The 26,064-nt window shown below is 42.9% G+C and overlaps 1 protein-coding gene across 2 annotated transcripts in view; it reads left to right on the forward strand.

Moving 5' to 3' along the window:
- Positions 1-699: 699 nt before the first annotated feature.
- The window catches only part of LOC138661482 (ornithine decarboxylase-like), a 41,353-nt gene continuing 15,988 nt past the window's right edge, over positions 700-26,064 (forward strand). The window contains exons 1-8 of one of the 2 annotated variants that reach the window (XM_069746198.1): positions 700-777; positions 9,647-9,696; positions 10,025-10,176; positions 11,994-12,167; positions 14,769-14,941; positions 15,220-15,354; positions 21,100-21,265; positions 23,672-23,819. In XM_069746198.1, the coding sequence (XP_069602299.1) occupies positions 9,675-9,696; positions 10,025-10,176; positions 11,994-12,167; positions 14,769-14,941; positions 15,220-15,354; positions 21,100-21,265; positions 23,672-23,819 (970 nt within the window). In that variant the 5' untranslated portion in view covers positions 700-777; positions 9,647-9,674. Of the gene's footprint in view, positions 778-6,630; positions 6,701-9,646; positions 9,697-10,024; positions 10,177-11,993; positions 12,168-14,768; positions 14,942-15,219; positions 15,355-21,099; positions 21,266-23,671; positions 23,820-26,064 lie in introns of those variants that run through there. The other variant, XM_069746206.1, reaches the window with a different exon arrangement.

Below are 26,064 nucleotides of genomic sequence, written 5' to 3' on the forward strand. Positions count from 1 at the left end.
GAAGCGAATTACAGAAAATGAGCATTATTGTGCAGTTCAGATTTTATCATCTATGTGATCGATTGTAAATGCGGTCTTCAGTATGTTGACCAAAGCAAACAGACCTTACGCTCTCCTACTGGGGTCACAAGAGCGAGGATTCTCTCGTGATAGAATTGGATCCATTATGCTAATGGCACTCTGATGAGTGTCCTGGACTATGATGAAGAAGACGCTCTACGGCAGAAGGAAGCGGACCAGAAAGTGAACAACAAATGGCCGGGCGGCCAGACAGCTCGGCAATCATGTTAGTTGTGTTTTTTTATTCTGTGCCAACCCTGTTCCAACTTGCATACAAATTCGAGTTATGAAGAAACCTACAGAACAGATCTCAACCGTAACCTTGGGGATTGCCTGTATGTTAATATACAAATACAGAGAAAAATATGCAAAAAATAAGAGTATTTATTGAGTTGACACATTTCTACTTCCAAATTGACATGTATACAAATTCATGCATCCTAACAGTCTGCTAAATACCTGAGGAGGGCTAAGCGTAGCCGAAACGCGTTGGATTTTATTATTTTTTATTGCTTCAATAAAACCACTTTTTCCTATAACCAGTGGTCTTTCATATAAAATATACGTTTAGCAGCGCCGGATCATTCCAGTGATCTTTGAGCTTTGTAATATGTTTCCGCCCCTGGAATCTTGTTTGGAGGAAGACTAGGAAGCAGCAGGACAGGCTGCACACATTCGGATTATTTGTATATGCCTGAAATTGCACAGCCCTAGAAGGTGAGAGTTTTTCTACTACACCTCTGTTATCACTTATTTATGCGTTTATTACTACCCTTAGGTACAGCTGTTATTTGTCTTCCCCCCTCTTTCTTTTCCTTCATTTCTTTTGAAGGATATCTCTCCAATAACAATTCATATAAGATATATGCAAGGAAGGGTTTAGACAAAGTGGGGCCCTGGGCACAAGCTAAAAGTGGGGCCACAAATGGTAAAGTATTGCACCATCACACAGAAACATTTAGGTTGCTTTTACATGTGTTGAGTTCAGGAGGTCAATCGAGCGCCATCCTCATATTTCGGGGCTTGTTTCCCGGCCTCTTTACACCAGTTGATGAAGAATGATGGCACAGAGCGATCACTATTAGATCCCCATAATGTATGTTTTCAGCAGCACATCTGTAGTTTACACCGGTGATGTGCTGCTGAGAACAATTATTTTTATTCTGCATAAACAATCCAATCACCTGATGAATGAGCAGCATTTTGCTCGGTTATTAGGCAATTGTCGAGGTGTTTACACCTAAGAACTCACACAAACATGCATGTGACACAATGTATGTTATGCACACATATACACCCACTACATGTTACACACACATGCGAGCATATACTGTACAATTGTGCTCAAACGTTTACAATCCCCGGCAGAATTTTTGCTTTCTTGGCCTTTTTTTCAGAGAATATGAATGATAACACCAAACCTTTTTCTCCACTCATGGTTAGTGGTTGGGTGAAGCCATTTATTGTCAAAATACTGTGTTTTCTCTTTTTAAATCATAATGACAACCCAAAACATTCAAATGACCCAGATCAAAAGTTCACATACCCCATTTCTTAATACCGTGTATTGCTCCCTCTAACCTCAATGACAACTTGAAGTTTTGTGGTAGTTGTAGATGAGGTTCTTTATTTTTTCAGATGGTAAAGCTGCCCACTCTTCTTGGCAAAAAGCCTCCAGTTCCTGTAAATTCCTGGGCCGTCTAGCATGAACTGCGCTTGAGATCTCCCCAGAGTGGTTCAATGATACTGAGGTCAGGAGACTGAGATGGCCACTCCAGAACCTTCACTTTGTTCTGCTGTAGCCAATGACAGGTCGACTTGGCCTTGTGTTTTGTATTGCTGTCATGTTGGAACGTCCAAGTACGTCCCATGCGCAGCTTCCGGGCTGATGAGTGCAAATTTGCCTCCAGTATTTGCTGATAACGTGCTGCATTCATCTTTCCTTCAACGTTGACCAAGTTTCCTATGCCTTATCCCGAAACATTACTGATCCATCTCCATGCTTTACAGTAGGAATGGTGTTTCTTTCATCATAGGCCTAGTTGACCTTTCTCCAAATGTAACATTTATGGTTGTGGCCAAAAAGTAAAATTTTGGTCTCATCACTCCAAATTTCCTTGTTTCAGAAGTTTTGAGGCTTGTCTCTGTGCTGTTTTGCGTATTGTAGGCGAGATACTTTGTGGCATTTGCGTAGTAATGACTTTCTTCTGGCAACTCGACCATGCAGCCGATTTTTCTTCAAGTGCCTCCTTATTGTGCCACACCACTAGTTTTCAGAGAGTCCTGTATTTCAGCTGATATTATTTGTGGGTTTTTCTTTGCATCCCGAACAATTTTCCTGGCAGTTGTGGATGACATTTTTGTTGGCCTACCTGACCATGATTTTGTTTTAATAGAGCCCCTGATTTTCCATTTGTTAATCACAGTTTGAACACTGCTGACTGGCATTATCAATTCCTTGGATATCTTTTTGTATCCCTTTCCCGTTTTATACTGTTCAACTACCTTTTCCCGTAGATCCATTGACAATTTTTTTTGCATTCCCCATGATTCACAATCCAGAAACCTCAGTGGCTGAATGAAAGATGCAAGAGTCTGTCTGGATCCCAGAGACTCACTCAGCTTTTATGCACACACTGATTACTAGCAAACAGGTCACAGATGAGGATGTTACCCTTAGATGTAACTCCTAGTCGAGGCAGTCCATGGCAGGGCAACCGCCCCAACCGCAAATCCAGCTGATGACTCTCACGTGACGAAGGCGGTAAGAAGAGCATTACAAAAGATGACCCTGGGTGATGACATCGAAACGTTCATGGCGGTGTTTGAAAGGGTGGCGGAGTGGGAGAAATTGCCTCCAGAGCAGTGGGTGGAGGTTCTGGCGCAATATTTAACAGGAAAACCACAGAAGGCTTATTGTGACTTGGCATTGCTGGACGCAAAAGAAGTACGCCAAGTTAAAGGCTGAGATCTTGGCACGCTTAGGAGTGACTCTGACTGTCAGGGTACAACGGGTGCACCAGTGGGCCTATCGCAGTGACCTCCCCGGTCTCAAATGTTTGACCTCCTACAACTGGTCCATGATTGCAACCTGAATCCTCCTCCCCGACACATATTTCAGCCCCCATGTATAGATATGGTGTAGTGACCCATAAGAATTATATTGGCTATACCAGAAAGGAAGGTCATACCTAATGGCACGCAGGGCTGTTTGCATGGTAAGCCAATTATTGCAAACACCTGCAATATATTTAATTGTATGCAAATACATAAGGCTGATGCATTGATTTTTTTTCATGACAAAATAAACTGTTTATCTATGCCAGTGGATTTAACCTGCAGTATCACAGTCTTTATGATTGCATCATTGTGGAGTGTGCACATGATTTGGTTGAATATCCTTACCCACTTCTGGTTATATTAACAAGTGGAACTGAGTACAGATACATTTGAGTATTGCTGCCATAGGATACTAGCAACCGTGAGTCTGCCATTTGAAAGAGGACCCAGAGTCCTTTTAGGTCTTGTGTAGACCAGTGCAATTTTTGTGTGCACTACATTATTCATCTTGTCGGTCTTGGCACCTTGCACTTTACGTTACTTATAATTTTTCTATACTATTAAAAGTTATATTTTATTTCAATATGCTGATTTCACCTACAGCGAAGAACAAATTCCTGACCAAGTGGCAGGGCCTCTACAAAAAAGTTGAAAAGCTTTGAGATGTTAACTATAAAGTCCACCAACCAGGGAGAAGGAAGCCCTATCAAGAATGACACATCAACCCAATTAAGCCCTGGAGAGATAGCGAGCCAGTGGAAGCTCTGTGTTTGGTGGCCAAACCTGAAGCGGACGTGAAGGAAGTTAAGGTGGCAGAGACGCTGTCACGTGCCCAAAAGCAACTGTGTCGGGAGTTGCCACAGCAGAACAGGGACTTGTTCTCTGAGCTCCCAGGTTGTAGAGCATGAGATCCTGACAGAGCCTCATGTCCGGGTCAACTTGAAGCCATATCGGATTCCTGAACCCCGCCGAGAGGTGACCACAAAGGAGGTGAAGTGGATGCTGAGCCTGGGAGTCATAGAGGAGTCCAAGAGTGTCTGGTCCAGTCCAATAGTCTTAGTGTCGAAACCAGATGGAGAATGGCGGTTTTGCAATGACTATAGGAAGCTTAGGTTTCTAAGTTCAATGCATACCCGATGCCCCGGGTCGATGAATTAGTTGAAATGCTAGGGCCAGCACGGTACATTACTACCCTTGACCTCACAAAAGGGTATTCCAAATCCCCTTGTACCAAGACGTCAAAGAGAAGACTGCTTTTTCAACACCAGATGGATGCTTCCAATACACAAGGATGCCTTTTGGGTTAGAATGCGCTCCAGCAACATTCCAGAGAGCCATGGACTGGATCCTAGCTCCCCACAAGAGGTACGCAGCGGCCTACCTGGATGATATTGTGATCTTCAGCCAGGAGTAGGAAAGCCATCTGAGCAAGGTCCAGGTGATATTTGATGCTCTACGGAAGGCAGGGTTTTCTATAAATCTGAAGAGATGTGCTTTGTGAATGGAGGAAGCGAAATACATGCGCTATGTTGTAGGCAGGGGCAAAATAAAGCCCCAGATAAATAAAGTTGAAGCAATCTAGGGTTTGCCCACAGCCCCTCTCAAAGAAGCAAGCCAGGACGTTCATGTGCATTGTGGGCTACTACCGCCGGTTTTTCCCAAACTTCGCCATGGTAGCTGACAGACCTCCTTAAAGTGACAAAGTTAGCTATGGCTAAGTGGTTTCCAGAAGCTGAGATGTCCTTCCAGGAACTGATGCTGGCCCTGTGTAAACAGCTGGTGCTGGTAGCACCCGATTTCTCCAAGTAGTTTGTGGTCCAGACGTTGGATGTCAGGCTGGGCTTTGTCTTATCTCAAGAGGTGAACGGGGAAGAGCACCCCATAATGTATCTTAGCCAGAAGTTGTCATCCTGCGAGAAAAATTATTCCACAGTGGAGAAGGAATGTTTAGCCATCAAGTGGGCATTGGACACTCTAAGGTATTTTTTAGGCAGGAAGTTCAGTCTAGTGTCAAACCATGCCCCACTGAAGTGGATGTGGGATAAGAAAGGGAACAATGCCCGAGTGCCCAGGTGGTTCATAGCACAAAAGGATTTTAACTTCAATGTGGAGCATAGGCCAGGGAAACTGTGCGGCAATGCTGACGCTCTGTCGAGAATTCACTGTTTGTTGGCAGAAGGTGCCAAGCCCCTTGGCTTTGAGCAGAGGGGAGGTATGTAAGATGGCCGCCGGATGAGTCCTTGAGGGGAGATATGTGTCATCGCAACTATTAGCTGCGGTGATGTCATCTCAGAAGCATGCTTCAGCACATATAGTGCTGAGAGAGTTATCAGGCCATTCCAGGGCTGGGTTTTACGAGCAGTCATAATAGATGGGTGGGAATGACTGCTCACATATTCCAACCAACTGGGGCATGGTTGGCTTGGCAGATGAAATGGAGGCCGAGTGTGTCATTCAGTGTCTGGAGCTGGAGATGTGTGGATCTCCTTTGTGCTGGTCTGTGCTAAGGCCTAAAGAACCGGACACTATCCTGAGCAGGCGGACCCGCTGTATGCACTTTTTGCTTTATGTTTTCATTTTGTGCCCGAAAAGGCTGTGTTTTGTTTTGCCATTTGGAGCGGTTTATGAACTTTGAATAAACTTGCCTGGACATTGCAGCCAGATTGCTTCCTGTGCCTACCTCAACCACAGTGAATGAGTACAAACCTCTACAATGTATACACAGAGCACATACATACATATATACACAAAGCACATACATGTAGACACATGTATATACAGAGCACATACATACAGGCACGTGTTCACAGAGCACATACACATAGATACACGTATACATTGAGCACATGCATATAAACACATGTGTACGCAGCACATACGCACATACAGTCACATACAGTCTGTCTCCTCTTCAGCTTTCCTAAACTCCCTCAGTGTCCAGGATCTTTGGTGACATCATGGTCACATGACTGTGATGTCACCAAAGGTTATGGTTCATTCTCAACATCTGAAAGTACACTGATAATGCAGAACTGCTATTATCAATGTAGTTTCTGCTGTAAACAATGGGGACCACTGACAGAGTGATAGCCCTGGGCAATTTCCCTGTCCCCCCTAACGCCGGCCCTCAGTTTATGACATGGAGCTGAGCTGTACCAGCTGCCTTAGGGGCAATTATCTCTCATTGCATTTGAGTCGCCCACCAGGGCAATGGGGATACTCGGCACCGGGTCTGGTACTCACAGGGGGATGTCACGGTGGCGGCGACCCGGTCCGTGGCCCTGGGCGCCCATGTTAAAGGGAATGTCCTTAAAGGGGTTTTGAATAAAGTTTGTGTTCGTGACGCCACCTGTGGTATTTTGTCAGTGGGACCTATAATGCTTAAAGGGGTCCACTGGGGTGATGTTAAGGCAGCTGAGATGGTATGACATCCCACAGGTGAAGGGTGTCCCCAGGGCTCACGGTGTAGAGATGAGGATGGTGAGTGGTGCAGAAAAGAACGGAGGACACAGGTTTGCAGTCTCTTTACCTGGTTTACTGAAGACTTCAAGCAACCGCAGTCCAGGGCACCAGATCACAGGTACAGGCAGGGTCCAGCCGACTTGGAAGCGAATTCAGAGTCCCCTTTGCCAGGTGGAGTTAGAAGCGTTCCTCATAGCGTGGTGGTATTGTAGTCCCTTATTGCCTATGGCTTCTGGCAAGGTCTTCACAGTGCTCTCTGTCCTCCATAAAGGTGGGACACAAACCCGTATGACAGGTGGCTCAAGCCTTTTTATAGGGTCTCTATCACGACCCGGGCTCTATGTGTCACTGTGTCTCCTGGGTATAAGAGCAGACGGGTTACATGTAGTTCAGCTGTCCTGCCGATTTCTGCTGTAAAGTCTTAGAATCCCTCACAACCTTGTCTTCTGGCTACTGTTAATCTGCGCTCTGTCTTGGAGGTAGCCCAGTCGCAGCTGTCCTCCCCAAATGTCACTCTCCTGTGCTTCGCTCTCCTGCACGCTCACTAAACGCTGTTCTTCCTTTGGTATATCACTATTCAGGAGTTGCAGCACCTAAGGCTACACGGCCCCTCACAAGTCTCTCTTCTTTCCTCTTTCCGCCAGGAGCTGCTGACCCACATTTCTGCTCAGCTATTCTCCTATCATACCAGCTCCGCCTCAGCTGAAGTTCCGTGACAAGCTCCTCTCTGGCTTTCTCCAACTCTCCTTCCAGCCTCAGACTGCTCCAGTCTGCTATTTTTTTTTATAGCATGCGCTATAGTATACTCATTATACCGACACGAATTACAGCTGGTACTATTATATATAATAATACTATAACAATTTATTTTCTTAACCTAAACCACATTTCGGAGGGTTTCAGCTTTCAAAAGAATAATTTATACAACCAATGGCTGAATTTAACATCAGGTTATAAGCATTTATTTACATAACATGGATAAGCGACACAACTTCTGTCAGGGAGTCTATACTATATGTCCTTTTTTCTGAGCCCCATCCTGGTACATATGTCTCTTATCCTTATATATATGTCCCTTATCCTGGTATATATGTCCTCCATCCTGTGCCTATCCTACTATACATGTCCCCTATCTTGGCCCCTTTCTGGTATACATATCCCCCATTCTGGTATATATGTACTTTATCCTGGGCCCCCATCCTAGTATATAATGTACGGTATGTCCCTTTTTCTGGGCCACATCTTGGTATATATGTTCCTTATCCTGGTATATATGATCTCCGTTCTGGTGTATATATCCCTTATCCTGGTATATATCCCCCATCCTGGTATGTATGATCACCATTCTAGTATCTAGTTCCACTCCCTTACCACCCGGCATCCTACTCTGATGTCATTGCCAGGTGCCCTCAGTCATGTTCATGCCAACGTAAGCTGCTGGCTTTTGATTGGCAGGCAGTGTGTATTGCAGCACATGGACATGGCGGGTCTCTGTGCGGTAATACACTTCAGCTGAATGTGCGTCCAAGAACGCACATCCAGTTGAAGTTTCTTCTTTCGTTGGTAGGTCCCACAGCCATGCTGCCCTGGTCATGACCTCTGCGACTGCAATCGTTACGCCACTGGTGCTGACATCACATCGACATGTAACTTCAGGGCTAAAAACAACGATTGAAACTCTCTAATACTAATCATATCTTAATATATATATACTAGATGGTTGCCTGATTCTAACGCATCGGGTATTCTAGAATATGTATGTCCACGTAGTATATTGCCCAGCCACATAGTATATTGCCCAGCCACGTAGTATATTGCCCAGTCACGTAGTATATTGCCCAGCCATGTAGTATATTGCCCAGCCACGTAGTATATAGCCCAGCCACGTAGTAGATTGCCCAGTTACATTGTATATTGCCCAGTGACGTAGTATATTGCCCAGTGACGTAGTATACAGCACAGAGCCACATAGTATATTGCCCAGCCACGTAGTATATTGCCCAGCTATGTAGTATATTGCCCAGCCACGTAGTAGATTGCCCAGTTACATTGTATATTTCCCAGTGACGTAGTATATTGCCCACTGACGTAGTATACAGCACAGAGCCACGTAGTATATTGCCCAGCCACGTAGTATATTGCCCAGTCACGTAGTATATTGCCCAGTGACGCAGTATACAGCACAGAGCCACGTAGTATATTGCACAGCCCAAGTAGTATATTGCCCAGTCACGTATGACACAGGTTAAAAAAATAAAAAATAAACATATACTCACCTTCCGCAGGCGCGTTGTCGCACTGTCGCCTGTGTGGGGTGCAGGCGGTATCTTCCGGTCCCAGGGTGTGCTGACGTCGCGGTCACGTGACCGTGTCGCGGTCACATGACCGTGACGTCACGGCAGGTCCTTGTCGTGCCGGACCTGTCATGATGTCGCGGTCACATGACCGTGTAGCGGTCACATGACCGTGACGTCACGTCAGGTCCTTTCCGTGCAGGCGCGCAGGACTTGTGATGACGTTGCGGTCACATGACCGTGACGTCATGGCAGGTCCTTCTGCCAGACCATCCGTGCGACCGGAACGTGCCGGTTGCATCGCGAGGAGCGGGAAAGGCGGCATAGGTGAGTATCTAATCATTTTTTATTTTTTTAATTATTTTTAACATTCGATGTTTTTACTATTGGCGCTGCATAGGCTGCGTCAATAGTGAAAAACTTGGTCACACAGGGTTAATAGCAGCGGTAACGGACTGCATTACACTGCGGTCCGTTACCGCTGCCATTAACCCTGTGTGAGGGCAGACTGGAGGGGAGTATGCGGGCGCTGGGCAGTGAGTTCGGGGAGTAAGGAGCGGCCATTTTCTTCCGGAGGGTGCGCGTCGCTGATTGGTCGCGGCAGCCATGACAAGCAGGTGCCGAGACCAATCAGCGAACGAATAACCGTTACAGACAGAAGGACAGACAGACGGAAGTGACCCTTAGACAATTATGTATATAGATAGATGGATGATTGAAATTATTTATACTGTAGTGTTTTCCAAATTTCTATATGTATCTACCACCAGATTTCTCCAAGCTACAGAGGGTTGAAAAATGGCTGAAAACCAGGGTGTCAGTAAGTATATAAAATACTGTATATACTATATTAACTGTTAAAGGGTTTGTCCTGTAAACAAAGTATATATTACCTATTCATAGACTATTGGTAATAAATGTATAATTTCATGGATCTGGCTCCTGGACCCACCACCAATCTTATGGATCGGGGGCCCAATGTTCCTTGTTTGAATGCAGCAATAGTGAGTATCCCCCATTCACTGTTTATACAAGTGGTGGTTGCACATGCTCACTACGACTCCACTCACATAGGGGCCACTGGGCCACAAAACTCCAGATTAGATTTTTTTTTTCATAACACCCATGTATTTCCTTTTACGAAACAGGTAAAGGAAAGCATCTAGTAGGGAAAAATATTGAAGAACAGGATTGCCCTTTGAATGGAACAACTGATCATCTCATCAATGTGACCATAGTGGAAGTGGGAACTTCTGTCCAGGAGTTCATCCAGGAAAAAGTAAATAGTGGGTTCGGAGAGGTAAATTATAGTTTCATAATTTAAGTGTTTTTTTTTTCTTTTTTTTTCAAAATGGGACAATCAGATTATCTCAAAGGCATATCTCCATTCCAGGTGTTAGAGAGCCAACCCCATTTATAGATCAAACATGCTCTATTTGCTAACACCCAAACAAAACCAAAAAAACGAGTTCTTTTGATTGGGATCACGATTCAGTTATGAAGTGGGTCAAAGAAAAAAAATAGTACAATAAAAGCCAAAATATATATATAAAAAAAGTTCTGTCCTAAATTACCCAATCCCATGAACCGTTGAGGTTTGACTAAAGGTACCATTACACTAAACGATTTACCAACGATCACGACCAGCGATACGACCTGGCCGTGATCGTTGGTAAGTCGTTGTGTGGTCGCTGGGGAGCTGTCACACAGACAGCTCTCTCCAGCGAGCAACGATCAGGGGAACAACTTCGGCATCGTTGAAACTGTCTTCAAGTCCCCAGGTAACCAGGGTAAACATCGGGTTACTAAGTGCAGGCCCGACGTCAGCTTCCCTGCACTGTGTCAGCGCCGGCCGTAAAGCAGAGCGGTGACGTCACCGCTGTGCTCTGCTTTACGGCCGGCCGGCGCTGACACAGTGCAGGGAAGCTGACGGCGGGGGACGTGACAAACACCGGAATGTGAGTATGTAGTGTTTTTTTTTTTTTTACTTTTACAATGGTAACCAGGGTAAATATCGGGTTACTAAGCGCGGCCCTGCACTTAGTAACCCGATATTTACCCTGGTTACAGGTGAACACATCGCTAGATCGGCGTCACACACGCCGATCTAGCGATGACAGCGGGGTGATCAGCGACCAAAAAAAGGTCCTGATCATTCCCCACGACCAACGATCTCCCAGCAGGGGCCTGATTGTTGGTCGCTGTCACACATAAAGATATCGTTAGCGGGATCGTTGCTACGTCACAAAAAGCATGACGTTGCAACGATATCGTTAATGAAATCGTTATGTGTGAAGGTACCTTAAGGCAGTCTTAAAACGCCCCATTGTCTCTCCCCTTTGTTGCACCCAGCAGTCAAAGGCACAAACAATGGACAGTGGCACCAATGCATCCATAGCGATGAATAAGGTGACAGTCACATAATTTACCCTGTTGTAACTCTTCCCTCCCTCTTCTGCACAGTTGCTGAAAGCTCTCAGCACCTGTGCCACAGAGGTTGGAGTCGGGGCTTTGTAGAAGTTGGGTAAAAGTTGGCCAGCCCCTTTAGACCACACAAATCAGTTTCTTCATATTATTCAACTGTCGGGGTCGTCAGTACAATACCCTTCATTCACCAGTCATCCCAAATTAGACTATGAGCATTGGTACCGGGTAAGAATGAGTCAGACAAAGAGCTGGTTCAATCTCAGTGCATGCTCGTGCTTCTACAAGTATTAGTAACGGTCACAGCAACTGAACTTTATTTCCTGATACACAGCATTATGTAGTGTATTAGGGGAAGGCGTGCAATAGGCGGGGTTAGGCGGGGTTTAAGCAATATATGTCTAGTATCCGGTCTTTCTGGTTAGTCTTGACGTCATCTGGTGGATCCTCCTCTCTCCACATATCTCAAGTTTCGACTTCAGCAGAAACGATACTTAGCTTCTCAGAAACGAAACTAGGGCATAGGTGAATACTGGCAGCCATTTTAAATACAGTTACATTTGCATCAGCAAGCAAAGGGGAAAACTTATTGTTTCACAGCATAAGAATATAAAAGTACAAAAAGTGTATAAAGATATATCTTTTCACCCTGACACAACAATAACTAATCTGCTGTTTCATCTGCAACAACAGGGTGACCATGATGCTTTCTATGTCGCTGACCTGGGTGATGTGGTGGATAAATATTACCGATTCCAAAAGGAACTGCCCGGGGTGAAGCCCTTCTATGCTGTCAAGTGCAACAACAGTAAGGAAGTTATCCAGACACTCTCCACCCTGGGTGCTGGATTTGATTGTGCCAGCAAGGTAACCTTCTTCTTGGTCCTTCGATGACGACCAGTAGACCATTACTCCTCTATGTATTCAGAGCACCGCGCTTGGTTGGGGTTGACATATATAAAACTCCTTCAGACACCTACAGTACGAGGTCCATTGAGCTCTATCATGGCGCCATCATTGTCTCCCTCTACACGACACTATCATTGCATGAGACCATAACTGTGAAGCAAAGAGAAGGAACTTGGGAAAAGCTCTCAACCATACGCAGAGTAACATGTTGTTATGTGTTGGATTTATACTAAACCCCAAAAAGAATCATCGAGCAACTCTTAAGAGATGCAGCCATTTTTTTTCCCTTTAATTCTTTCCTCCTCGCTTTCCAAAAAACCATAACTTTTAGGTTTGAATGACGCCATATAATTTGCTAAAAAATAAATTTTATCATTCTTTTTTCTACTTTTATTCTCGCAAAGTTAACTTTTGTCTTATGGGCCAGCATAATTACATTATTATCATTTATTAATTAAAAAAAGACTTGCAAAAAGAGTCATAACTTTTTTATTTTTCAGCTGATAAAGTTCTATCAGGACTTATTTATTTTATAGGGTCAACGGAAATTTTAAATGGATACCATGTAGGGATCCTTATGACTTTCTGATCTTTTTATTCCATGTTTTGTGGGTGGTAAAAAGTCAGAAAACAATATCAACATTCATCATGTGGGATGGATATTTCGATATTTTATTAGTTAAGACAGTTAAATACGTGGAAAATTCAGATATACTGTGTTGTTTATTTCATTTTTTACATGATGATATTTATGTTTTGGGGAAAAATTATTTGAAAAAAAAATATTTTTTTAATGTTTTTTTTTTTTTTTTTTTTAAAAAGGACCTGTAACTAGATTAAAAGTGGCCAGTTTTTGCTCTTATTTTATTCCCACTTCTCCCCTAATTATTCAATTTATTTTTCATCTGCTCTACAGTTCCAGATATTTGGCTCTTATTTAAGGTTCATTTTTATCATCTTTGCATGGGAGCTCTTCTTAATGCTGACACGCCCCCGAGTATCCAATTAGCCACGCCTGCAGACACACCCCTGAGGATCCATTTAACCCCGCCCCTATGGAATGACTATAAAAAGTAGCACAAAATGAAAAGCCCTATATCTCTAGAATGGTAAGATAGACCTACAAAAAATAATACAGATTATAAAATAATGATAAATATACACAAATAATACACATATATATGCTGCAGATTATCCACTGATCTGTAGCCGATTTTAAATGCCGATTACAAGATCATTGTTTCTTTTTCTCTTTTTTTTTTTGCATAATTCACAGAGGCTGCTGCGGATTTTGGCAGCCAATCCAACCTGCCTTTGTACTTTTGAAAAGAAATGAACCAAAAACAGCCATTTCGAGATTTGGGAGCTTTTTTCTTCTTCAGCAGAACAAATTCTTTAAGAACCAACTATTTGATGGAGCAGGAAAAGTTTGTGGTCAATCAATAACTAACCGTTCCAAACTTCTTTAGGAACACTAGACTTTATTTTGGATCCCTCTTAAAAACTATGTCCCCGATCATCTGCATTTTTGCATACAAAAAAACGTAAAAATGGTGCGTGGGCAAAAAAAAGCAAATCATATTCATCTTAAAGGGTTTTTCAAACAAAGTTAATTTTAATCAATAGATTGTAGAATAATAGTAAGTTCCACAAAATGAATGTTTATAAAAAAATGTTCCTGTGCCGAGATAATCTTATAAATGTGCCCCTGCTGTGTACTGTGTAATGGCCGTGTCTGACCGTACAGGAATATGGTCTGATCATACCACAGCTCCTGGGCAGGGAGGGAGCAAAAGAGAATATACAGACATTACAGCACAGTCATACACAGCCATTACACATTACACAGCAGGGGCACATTTATAAGATTATCTCAGCACAGGAACATTTTTTTAAAACACATACAATTGTGAAAATTATTATTATTCCAAGATCTATTGATTTTCTAATGTTAATTGAAATTAACTTTGCACATGGGTAAACGCCTTAAATTTTTGCTACTTTTTAGCACAACATTTTGGACACGTTGCAAACTGGAGTACATTTGCGTAAAAAATTTTGCAAAGTCGTAAATGATAGATCAGCTTAAAATATCTGGCTAATTAAAAAAAAAACAGATAAAAAAGTCACTTAAAAAAAAGACACAAATGAAAAGATGAATATGGCGCACGCAAAAAAACAGGCGCAAAACAAAACAGGACTAGACAAAAAAAGGCAAAAAAAAGCAATGAGGAATCGACCCCTGTATGGGCAGCTCTGTCTGATACAGACGTCCCTTTACAGGGGCTGAACAAGCATTTGTAAGGCGGCACCATTGGACTTTGAAACATGACAGCAAATCTTCTGCTTTCACTAGATCGTTTATGCTGCCCAAAAATCGTTATCGTCGGCAGCAAAACTTCTTTGTGCAAATCGGTATGTGCTGCCGACATCATGCACACTGTATGGGGTATAAGAGATCATTCGTCGTCATACAGTTTGCATGAAAAAGACACTTTAAAACTGAAATGGACTTTTACGCTTTTACGTGTAGGCTGACTCTCACTGTTTTTTCTGCAGGCGGAGATAGACCTAGTATTGAGTTTAGGAGTGCCGCCAGATGATATAGTTTATGCAAACACTTGCAAGCAACCGTGCTACATTCGACATGCGGCCAAACACGGAATACTCAAAATGACCTTTGATTGTGAAAGCGAACTGCTCAAAGTGGCAGAGAACCACCCGGCGGCCGAGTAAGTGGACAACATCCTAGATGGAATAATAAATCCAGAACGACCCAGGAACCCTCTATAGGTCCTCCTGATGGGCGTACTTGATCCACATTTCATTCGTATTTTTCTACGCCCTTTTTTTTTGTTTACGTGCTACTTTCATCCGTCCATTGAAATCAATGGGGAGTGATTAATATACGAAATCATCAGTATTCATCAGTATTGTTTCCTATTTACTAAATGTTTTTGCGCCACTTTAGTTTTTGGTTTGACTTACTCTTCCCGTTCCTCTAACGTAGGTTGCTCATCCGAATTGTCGCCAATGACTCTGAAGCAAAGAGTTCCCTCAGCAAAAAATTCGGTGTCCAGTTACATAAGTGCGATGATCTCTTAAAACTGGCAAAGTTTCTAAACTTAGCAGTAATTGGAGTCAGGTAAATAAACATTTCCTAAAATTTCAGTATTTAAGACTTTTTATGCACAGATCTGTTAAGACCCAGCAGATCTGCTATTCCTGGCACACATCTACCGATCGTGTCTTCACAATTGCCCCATATAATGCTGCACATGGCCCCATAAGATGCTCCATACAGATAATTGCCCCCATATAATGCTGCACATGGCCCCATAAGATGCTCCATACAGATAACTGCCCCATATAATGCTGCACATGGCCCCATAAGATGCCCCATACAGTTATTTGCCCCCATATAATGCTGTACATGGCCCCATAAGATGCTCCATACAGATAACTGCCCCATATAATGCTGCACATGGCCCCATAAGATGCCCCATACAGATATTTGCCCCATATAATGCTGCACATGGCCCCATAAGATGCTCCATACAGATATTTGCCCCATATAATGCTGTACATGGCCCCATAAGATGCCCCATACAGATAATTGCCCCATATAACTCTGCACATGACCCCATAAGATGCCCCATACAGATAATTGCCCCATATAATGCTGCACATGGCCCCATAAGATGCTCCATACAGATAATTGCCCCATATAATGCTGCACATGGCCACATAAGATGCTCCATACAGATAATTGCCCCATATAACGCTGCACATGGCCCCATAAGATGCCCCATACAGTTATTTGCCCCCATATAACGCTGCACATGGCCCCATAAGATGCCCCATACAGTTATTTGCCCCCATATAATGCTGCACATGGCCCCATAAGATGCTCCATACAGATAACTGCCCCATATAATGCTGCACATGGCCCCATAAGATGCCCCATACAGATATTTGCCCCATATAATGCTGCACATGGCCCCATAAGATGCTCCATACAGATATTTGCCCCATATAATGCTGTACATGGCCCCATAAGATGCCCCATACAGATAATTGCCCCATATAACTCTGCACATGACCCCATAAGATGCCCCATACAGATAATTGCCCCATATAATGCTGCACATGGCCCCATAAGATGCTCCATACAGATAATTGCCCCATATAATGCTGCACATGGCCACATATGATGCTCCATACAGATAATTGCCCCATATAACGCTGCACATGGCCCCATAAGATGCCCCATACAGATATTTGCCCCATATAATGCTGCACATGGCCCCATAAGATGCTCCATACAGATAATTGCCCCATATAATGCTGCACATGACCCAATAAGATGCTCCATACAGATAATTGCCCCATATCATGCTGCACATGGCCCCATAAGAGGCTCCATACAGATATTTGCCCCCATATAATGCTGCACATGGCCACATAAGATGCTCCATACAGATATTTGCCCCATATAATGCTGCACATGGCCACATAAGATGCTCCATACAGATATTTGCCCCATATAATGCTGTACATGGCCCCATAAGATGCCCCATACAGATAATTGCCCCATATAACTCTGCACATGACCCCATAAGATGCCCCATACAGATAATTGCCCCATATAATGCTGCACATGGCCCCATAAGATGCTCCATACAGATAATTGCCCCATATAATGCTGCACATGGCCACATAAGATGCTCCATACAGATAATTGCCCCATATAACGCTGCACATGGCCCCATAAGATGCCCCATACAGATATTTGCCCCATATAATGCTGCACATGGCCCCATAAGATGCTCCATACAGATAATTGCCCCATATAATGCTGCACATGACCCCATAAGATCCTCCATGCAGATAATTGCCCCATATCATGCTGCACATGGCCCCATAAGAGCCTCCATACAGATATTTGCCCCCATATAATGCTGCACATGGCCACATAAGATGCTCCATACAGATATTTGCCCCATATAATGCTGCACATGGCCACATAAGATGCTCCATACAGATATTTGCCCCATATAATGCTGCACATGGCCCCATAAGATGCTCCATACAGATATTTGCCCCATATGCTGTTGATGCGATAAAAAAAATAAAAAAATCATGTACTCACCTCTCAGGCCCCCGGCACTTGCTATATTCACCTGCCCCCGTTCCACCACCGACCGCCGCTGTTTCTTCCCATCCTCTGCACTGACGTTCAGGCAGAGGGCAGCGCGCACTAATCATGTCATCGCACCCTCTGACCTGAGCATCACTGCAGAGGACGCGGAAGACGCAGTGGCGCTGATGGTGGAACGTGGGACAGGTGAATATGCCCCCGTTATACTCACCTGCTCCTGGCGCAGTCCCTGCACGTCTGTTCCCTGGCGCCGGCAGCTTCTTTCTGTAGTGAGCGGTCACATGGTACCGCTCATTACAGTAATGAATATGCAGCTCCACCCATATAGGAGTTGGGGTCCATGTGACCATGTGACCGCTCACTACAGGAAGAAGCTGCTGGCGCCGGGGAAAAGACGTGCAAGGACTGCGCCAGGAGCAGGTGAGTATTAATACACAGCTCCGCTCGCCCTCCCCTGCTGACCGCTGGGTATGACTCGAGTATAAGCCGAGAGGGGGACTTTCAGCCCAAAAAAGTGGGCTGAAAATCTCAGCTTATTCTCGAGTATATACGGTACTAATAGACTTACATTAAAAAAGGTGCTCCAAACTAAAAATATCAGTGCCAATTCTGGGTCCCGGACAGGTCCACTTCCTGTTTGTTTCCTGTGTCAATAGGTGACAAGAGACGTGAATGAAGGGGGCTGGCATTTGAGTTTATTTCAATAACTAAGCCACCCCCTTCCGTGTCACAGCAGACACTTAAAAAAAGAGGGCTGGCTCAGCTGTTAAAATAAACAGACAGTCAGCCTCTTTGATAGTATTGATAATGTGACAACAGAGGAAACTCTCTCCTGTTTCGAACATGTCAGGAGTGGAGCTGCCCGGACCTAGGACTGGCATCAATATACATTATTTTCCAAGATGAAAGCCACTTTGAAAATTGGTGATGACTATAGTTTATGGAAAAAATGGTGATGACAACTTTATCTTTCAAAAGGTAGAAGAGCGAACAAGAGGATCGTCCATCTTGGACCTAATTCTTATCAACAGGGAAGAAATTGTTGAGGAAGTAAAGGTGGCTGGGAATTTAGGAAGGAAGACCTGTGAGGGCTCAGACTTTAAGGTTAGACCTCAGAAAGGCAGATTTTGATGGACTTAATCACTTGATAAAAAGTTAAAAAGAAATGTATATTAAATGGAAAGAGGTGGCATATCTAAAGAAGAATAAAATCTGTCTGCAGGGAATGCAAGGCAAATGTTAGAAGAGCTAGAGCCAGTAATGAAGTGAGGCTTGCAAGAGAGATCAAAAGCAGTAAAAACAGATTTTGGGGGTTATGTCAAAAGCAAAAGAAAAGTCAAAGATGCTATAAGATTGTTACAGGATGAAATGGGTGAAGTGGTGAAAAATAATATTGAGAAGGCTGAATTTTTAAATTCCTAATTTGCATCTGTGTTCCCTAAGAAACAATAGTAACATCAACTGATCTTCAAGGTGCCATTGAAGGAATAAAATAATCCACTCTATCCATAAAGACAGAGATGGTGAGGAAACACTTAACTAATTTACATTAATTTAAATCTTCTGGTTCAGTTAAATTACATCCTAGAGTATTGGAACTCTAGTGCCAACTATTGGAAATTTGCATATTTCCCAAAGGAGCATTGTGGCTTTAGGTCTCCTCATCTCAACATGCTTATCATGTCACTCTCCGCAAGGAGAAATGATACTTCTTGGATCCCGGTCAGACGCCTCTCAATCAGCCAAACCAGATCTCCACTTTGCACTGACGAGGGACAGAACCCCGAAACACAGTGTCTGCAAATTGAGATTCTGGTTTGGCTATTATCCTAAGTCATGTGAAAAGGCTCGTTAAAGGGTCGACATTGACTGTTAGGATTGCTACTTCCAATAGGTGGCACTAGAGTTCTAGTCCTCTTCCTCTCTGAAGAAACAATTTGCATATTTCCCAGAGGAGCATTGCGGCTTTAAGTCTCCTCATCTCGACATGCTTATCGTGTCACTCTTCGCAAGGAGAAACGATAACTCTTGGATCCTAGAGTATTGAAAGAATTAGCAGAGGAAATTGCAGAACTACTAACCAGAATCTTTGAAAAATCCTGGAGAACAGGAGAAGTCCCAGAAGTTTGGAGATGGGAAAATGTCCCTATCTTCAAAAAAAGGAAATAAGATGGAGCCAGGAAATTACAGGCAAGTGAGCCTTACTTCTAACCCAGAACAAATTATTAAACAAGATGTAAGTACTTGAATAAGAATACAGCAATTTACTAGAGCCAGCATGGGTTTGTAGAAAAAATGTCATGCCAGACAAATTTAATTTCCTTCTATAATGGAATCACTGACAGGGTGAATCAGGGAAATGTGGTAGGTATATTATTTCTCATCTTTAGGAAAGCATTTGATAAAGTATCTCGTACTATCCTTATTGAAAAAAAGACCAAGTATGGGATTGACAAGGCTACAGTTAGGTGGATTAATAACTAACTCAGTGATGGCACTCAAAGAGTGGTAATAAATAGTTGCACATCCAATTGGAAGAGTGTTTCAAGTGGGGTACCACAAGGCTTTGTTCTGACCCCAGTGTTGTTCGACATTTTTATAAATGATCTAGATAAGGGAATTGAAGGTAAATTAATCAAATTTGCAGACAATGCAAAGCTAGGAGGGATACCTAACACTAGAGAAGACAGAGAAAGGATTCCGGAGGATCTAGATAAGCTTGAACAATTGTAAGCGACTAATAGAATAGTAATTAACATGGAGAAATGCAAGACTACATCTGGATAAGAAAAATGAAAATTACATCTATAGAATGGGAATAATAAGCAACAGCACATTTGAAAAAGATGGGTATAGTAATAGATCACAGACTACACATGAGTCCACAATGTGATGCAGCAGCAAAAAAGATAAACACATTTCTAGGATGTATTAAGAGAAACATATAGTCTAGATCACATGAAGTACTTATCACCCTCTATTCCTCCTTGATCAGACCTCATCTAGAATACTGTGTCCAGTTCTGGGCACCATATTATAAAAAGGACATAAAAAGGTCGAACAAGTTCAGAGAAGAGCTACCAGGATACTGAGTGGACTGCAATGTAGGTCCTAAGAGGAATGGTTAAAGGATCAGGGAATGTTTAGCCTGCAAAAAAGAAGTCTAAGAGGAGACTTAATAGGTGCCTACAAACATCTGAAGGCAAGTCACTGTGTGGAGGGATCATCCTTATTCTCATTTGCACATGGAAACACGAGAAGCAATAGGATGAAACTGAAAGGGAGAAGATCCAGATTAGATATTAGAAAAAAATTGACAGTGAGGGCGATCAATGAGTGGACAGGCTCCACAAGAGGTGGTGAGTTCTCCTTCAATGAAATTCTTCACTTTAGTGGCTGGACAGACGTCTGTCTAAGATGGTTCAGTGAATCCTGCATTAAGCAACTTCCAACTCTAACATTCTATGATTTTATAGTGTCTCAATATGAGCGAGATAAGCTGTGTGTTCACTTTACATAGCAATTTATCATAAATGTTTCTAGAGGATGCTGCTTTTTCTCAGAGAACAAATGATCATGCATGTTTAAGTTCAACATGCCCAATCGTTGCTCCCACCAACAGCACACAGCAAAATTCAGATTGCTTCCATCAGGTTGTCGGTGGATTTTGTAAGATTTGTCTTTTACATTTGTCTTCTATCTAACTTCTATATTTAACTTCTGCTGCAGCTTTCACATCGGTACCAAATCCAGACAGCCAAAATCTTTTTACCAGGCCATTGCAGATTCTAGATATGTATTTGACCTTGGAAAGAAAGTTGGTCATGACATGAGGATATTAGATATTGGAGGAGGCTTTCCTGGAGATGACGACTTCCAGCCAGGATTTGAAGAAGTAAGATTACCAAGTAGCCCTCCTGAAGTAAAAAATGATGTACTTTGGCACTGGTGTATGTAGGTGGTATGAGAATCCAATACTCCATAGGCAGATCCCAAGAAATGTCTTGTCACTAGGTTAAATATAAATGTAAAAATAATGAAATGGCTGTTTGTGAGAGGGTTGAAAAATCAGTCTGCAGCCCTCTAAACAAAAATTAGGAATTGATGTAATTTGAACCCCACTGCAATAAAGAAAGTCAGAGAGGAGGAGAAGCTTTGCAGAAGTGAGGAAGTGTCTGCACCATAGCTAGCCAGCAAGTAGGGGTGAGCAGCATTTGTGCCATCTCAGGGATTAGCGAAGGTCACCCATGAGTATAGAGAAGTTCCAGCATGAGCTCCTCGCAGTATAACTAGGGTGGAGGAGAGAAGCCCATTTGATAACAGCACAGACAGTGAAGATGGGAATCACAAGCAATGTGAATGTGTGCTACACTGCAAAATACGAGGCACAAGCGATGATCCAAAGTGCTGCTGAAGAGATTATCGTACAGTAAGTGTCTCTTGTGACAAACCATCAATCACCTTTGTCACTTAGAAAACTATAAATACAAAACTTTTCACCACTTTGTGACTGAAGCAATTCTTCAACTGTCCTGTAAACTTCTGCCTTCTTCCATCATCTATGAATGAGGATCCTACTTTCAATGTTATATTTAAAGCAACCCATCATCATCATAAACAATCACCTACCCTCCATCCACCCTCACCCTCCTTTGATGTTTGGATACTGACTTTTTTTGTATCACTGTGGCATAATAGCTTAAAAGCTCAAACTAATTATTTTGGGATGACATTTCGAGACTCCTTAATATTGAAATTGTGACACCAAGATGGAAAAGTTGTAAAATTATAGTTATCACAGAATCATAGAAACTGATCTGCAAACGATGAAAAAATATCTCGATTTATTCACTGACAAGTATAAGCACCACATGCAGAAATCCCGGCACTTACAGCCTCGGCTGCTACCAGTGAGGTTATTAATGGTCGTCTGAGGAAGGTTCTGCTGCGCTGAAAGTATTTGATCAAATCATCAAGATCCGCTGTTGGCAGCCACCTTTGAAATTGGCAACCAATGATGTCTCAGATGATGGGAGACAAGTCTGGAGACATCGTAGTCCACGGTAGCTCACAGCAGCATGACCATACCACTGGTTCCAAAACCAAGCCAATGTAACGATGAATGAATAAAGACTAGATGGTTGCGGCTACCATACATTATGCCACTTCACACCATAACCCTAGGCTGGGAGTAGTACCAGTATGACATTTCCTCTTGAAGGCCTCCTCTTGGCATTACCCACGTGCCCACTGCTCTGAAAGGCTATTCTGGTGCAGAGCAAGGCAACACTAGAGGCTGGAATGGCGGTCTATCATCTTCAGCAATGAACGTGCTTTTGTCTTATATGCAATGATAACCAGAAATTGGTCTGGAGACCACAAGGGCACCACCATGAAGAGACCTTCAGGTGGGAACGTCAGCGAGTGTCGCTCATACTTGATACTGAATAAATCAAGTTGTTTTAAAAATGTTGTAGATCAGTAACATGCACATTCATCCTGTGATTTCCATCATTCTACGACTTTTCCTTCTTAGTGCTGCAATTTTAGTGTATTATATATGTCCATGTCATTACCTGTCCTTTTCATGAAGCTTTTCTTCTAAGCCAATAAACTTAATACATGTGATTTCTTACCTCTGATTTTTACCTAAATTTTAATTATTTTGTATGCATTAGATGCATATTGCTCAACTGTCATGGCTACTTGGGATTTCTATTAATTTCTATGAAGAAAGTGGAATCAAAAAAAGATTCTAGTCAACTTATGATCGCAATGTGTTACAGAAAGCTACATCTTCCAAAATGCCTACACTTGCTTTTTAAAGATGTCTGACTTTTGTAATTACAAGAGCAAAATTGATTAAAAAGAGATTTTTAATCCTTGCACGTGCTAAAACTGTAAATTACTCTTCTGAAGTCATGAAGGTGGAGTCAGGAAGAGAAGAGTCAAGAATGTTCATGCCCAAAGTCTGTCCTACCAGGCCTAATTGCCAGCATGCGCCATTGCACCTCATTGTACAGTGAGGGAGAGAATGCTTGAATACTTGACCCGATCTCGTCTTTGTACTGGGCCAAGACTAGAAGACTAGAAGTTAGTTGATCACAACTTTCAATCAAGCCATATGAGAAGGGTTTATTCGGCATGGCCACCCTTGACACTTCTACTTCTCTTACTTTCACATATACGAACAACTTTAGGAAGCAAAAGACGTGTAGTTTCAGGTTGTGGTGGACATCTAGGGATGAAAAATAATGGAAACAATTCACCTTAAAATACCGGTCACCATCTCTCATTTTAGTTTTTCGCGGTGGTTTCTGAAGCTTTGGGTCAGTATTTTCCCAGGAAGGAAGAAGTGGAAATTATCTCAGAGCCCGGACGATACTTTGTAGGCTCTGCTCTTACAGCCGCTCTTAATATCATTGGCAAAAAAGAGGAATGTGTGACAGGTGAGTAGATCATGGTGCTTTGGGGTATATATTAGTTTTATCCTTTAAGAGAAGCATCGTTAATTACAAAGATTAATTATTGTAGGTGTTGCAAAACATTTTCCATTCCTTGAAGTGATGGTTCCTATTTTAGTGAGGTTTTTTTTAGAGAATTACAGCACTTTCATAAAAATATTGACAAGTCATAGAGACATGTCTGAAGTTCTTATTGATGGAGGTCCAAGTGCTGAGACCTCAGCTGATTTTGAAAAAAGGAAGGGGTTGTGTGGCGCTAGTCACTACTCACGGACCAGCCGTGAGGCAGGGTAGGCAAATGTTCCTGGGTCAGATACCAAGAAAGCACATCATAAACTAAAGGAGAAAGACAAATGCCTTTTTTTTCTGAGAACACATCTCCAGAGTCTTTCAGGTACCCTGGCAGATCCTTCAGACAAGTGGAGCAACTTTGTACCGAACTAAGATATCTCTTATGACAAGTGAGGCTTCACTTTAAAATAAGATTCCAACACCAATCAATAACAGGATTGTGAGTACATAGCCATGGAAGCCCCAACACCAACCCAGCAGGTAAATTGTCCAACACATAGAAGGAGATGGACTCAGAGAGAAGTCTTACCACTCTAAGTGTGAACTCCACCATTACCAGCTGGACAAGATTCTGGCGTAACGGTGTCCTGTCAATGGCAAAGGTTTGAATGGGTCTTTCTAACCTAAGGCTGCTTTCACACATCAGGTTTTTGGTTTCAGGCACAATCCGGCAAATTTGCTAAAAAACGGATCTGGTGTAAATAGTGAAAAAACGGATGCAAACTGATGCACCGGATCCGTTTTTCAGCTGGATCCGGCTCTATGTGCTGCGCATGGTTTTTGAGTTCCTGGGTGTCACGATATGGTATGAAATATCATAAGTAGTTCTCTTGCTAGCCCGCGTGGGCTAAGCCCCCCTTCTTGGAGTAATGCTGCAACAGTTTGTAGCTTCAAATTCCTTCCCTTTCACTCAGCCAAGAGCTGCTTTGCCAGTGTAGATGGGGGAGGAAGAGTTTATTACCTCTAGCTCAGAGAGCCGAAGTATTTACGACCGGCATTCTTGCAGTGGAAAGTGACAGGCTAGAACTGGATTCTAACTTTCCAGAAATGCATGGAAGTCCTTTGTCTTGTTTTGTTAATATATTACACAACCCGTTTACGTAAAAAACACGAAAATATATATTCTTTACACCCCTCCGTGGATCTATTCACCACGTACAACCTGAGCTTCTAGCTCCATCTGGTAAAGAAGTAGGGTTTTCTCTGTAAATATGTATCCCAGATAGGACATATTTGATCTCATTAGAATGCTCACGTTAATCCGAGATGAATGATGGGTTTGTTAGGACCATGACATGTTTTGTAGCGGAGTTATCGAAATTAGATATAGATTAGAATAAAATGAGTTAACTGAAGAGGTAGGAGGGACGAGGTGATCCAACCCCTTTTTGGGATGTTACAGGCTTGGCTATAACTGTCTGCACACATCCCCAGCTTCTGCTTGTCCTATTTTCCTGGAAGAGCTGAGCACATGCCATGAGCTGGGACGTATGGAAGACTGCCCTAGCCTGGGGGCCTGCCATGCTTTGAACATGTGAGTGTTATCTTTTCTCCTTTATTCCCTTTATGTTATAATTACCCGTGTACATATTTGCAATTGTCTCATTTGTAACATCTTTATAAAATATTTTTGATAAAGCACTGCCTAATTTTTTATGGAATATAATATTTAATATTAGTTCGTTCTCCTGTTCTAAACCGTACCCTAAGTCTTCTGAAGGGAAATACGCTACTGTTACTGTTGTGTTGGGTTAGCTTCGGACCCGTTTAATTGAAGCTGGTGGCAGTGAGAGTGTGCTGACTGTTGAGTGATGCTGTAGCGACTGCGGCGTTGATAATTATTGTTCCTGCCTGAGTGGGAGTAGTTATCGCGTCGCTGCAGCGTGCCCAATAGCCAGTACATAGCAGGCAGCCTTTCTGGCGACCAATTACCCAGGGTGCAGTACCTAATCTGACCTGAGAGTAAGTGGGGCGCCAGAGAGCTGCAAGTGTTAAGTGGAACTGTAAGCGGGATATACATAAATTCCTGCAGTTTGTGGTATATTGAAAGCAGTGGGATACCTAGAATAAGCCCCTGCTGTAAACTAAGAGGTCAATAGCCTTGTGTGTGTTTTCTCATCTCATTGTTAGCAGTGGAGGGATAACTAAGATAAGCCCC

This window comes from Ranitomeya imitator, chromosome 1 (genome assembly GCF_032444005.1).
Source record: "Ranitomeya imitator isolate aRanImi1 chromosome 1, aRanImi1.pri, whole genome shotgun sequence".
NCBI classification, from domain to species: domain Eukaryota; kingdom Metazoa; phylum Chordata; class Amphibia; order Anura; family Dendrobatidae; genus Ranitomeya; species Ranitomeya imitator.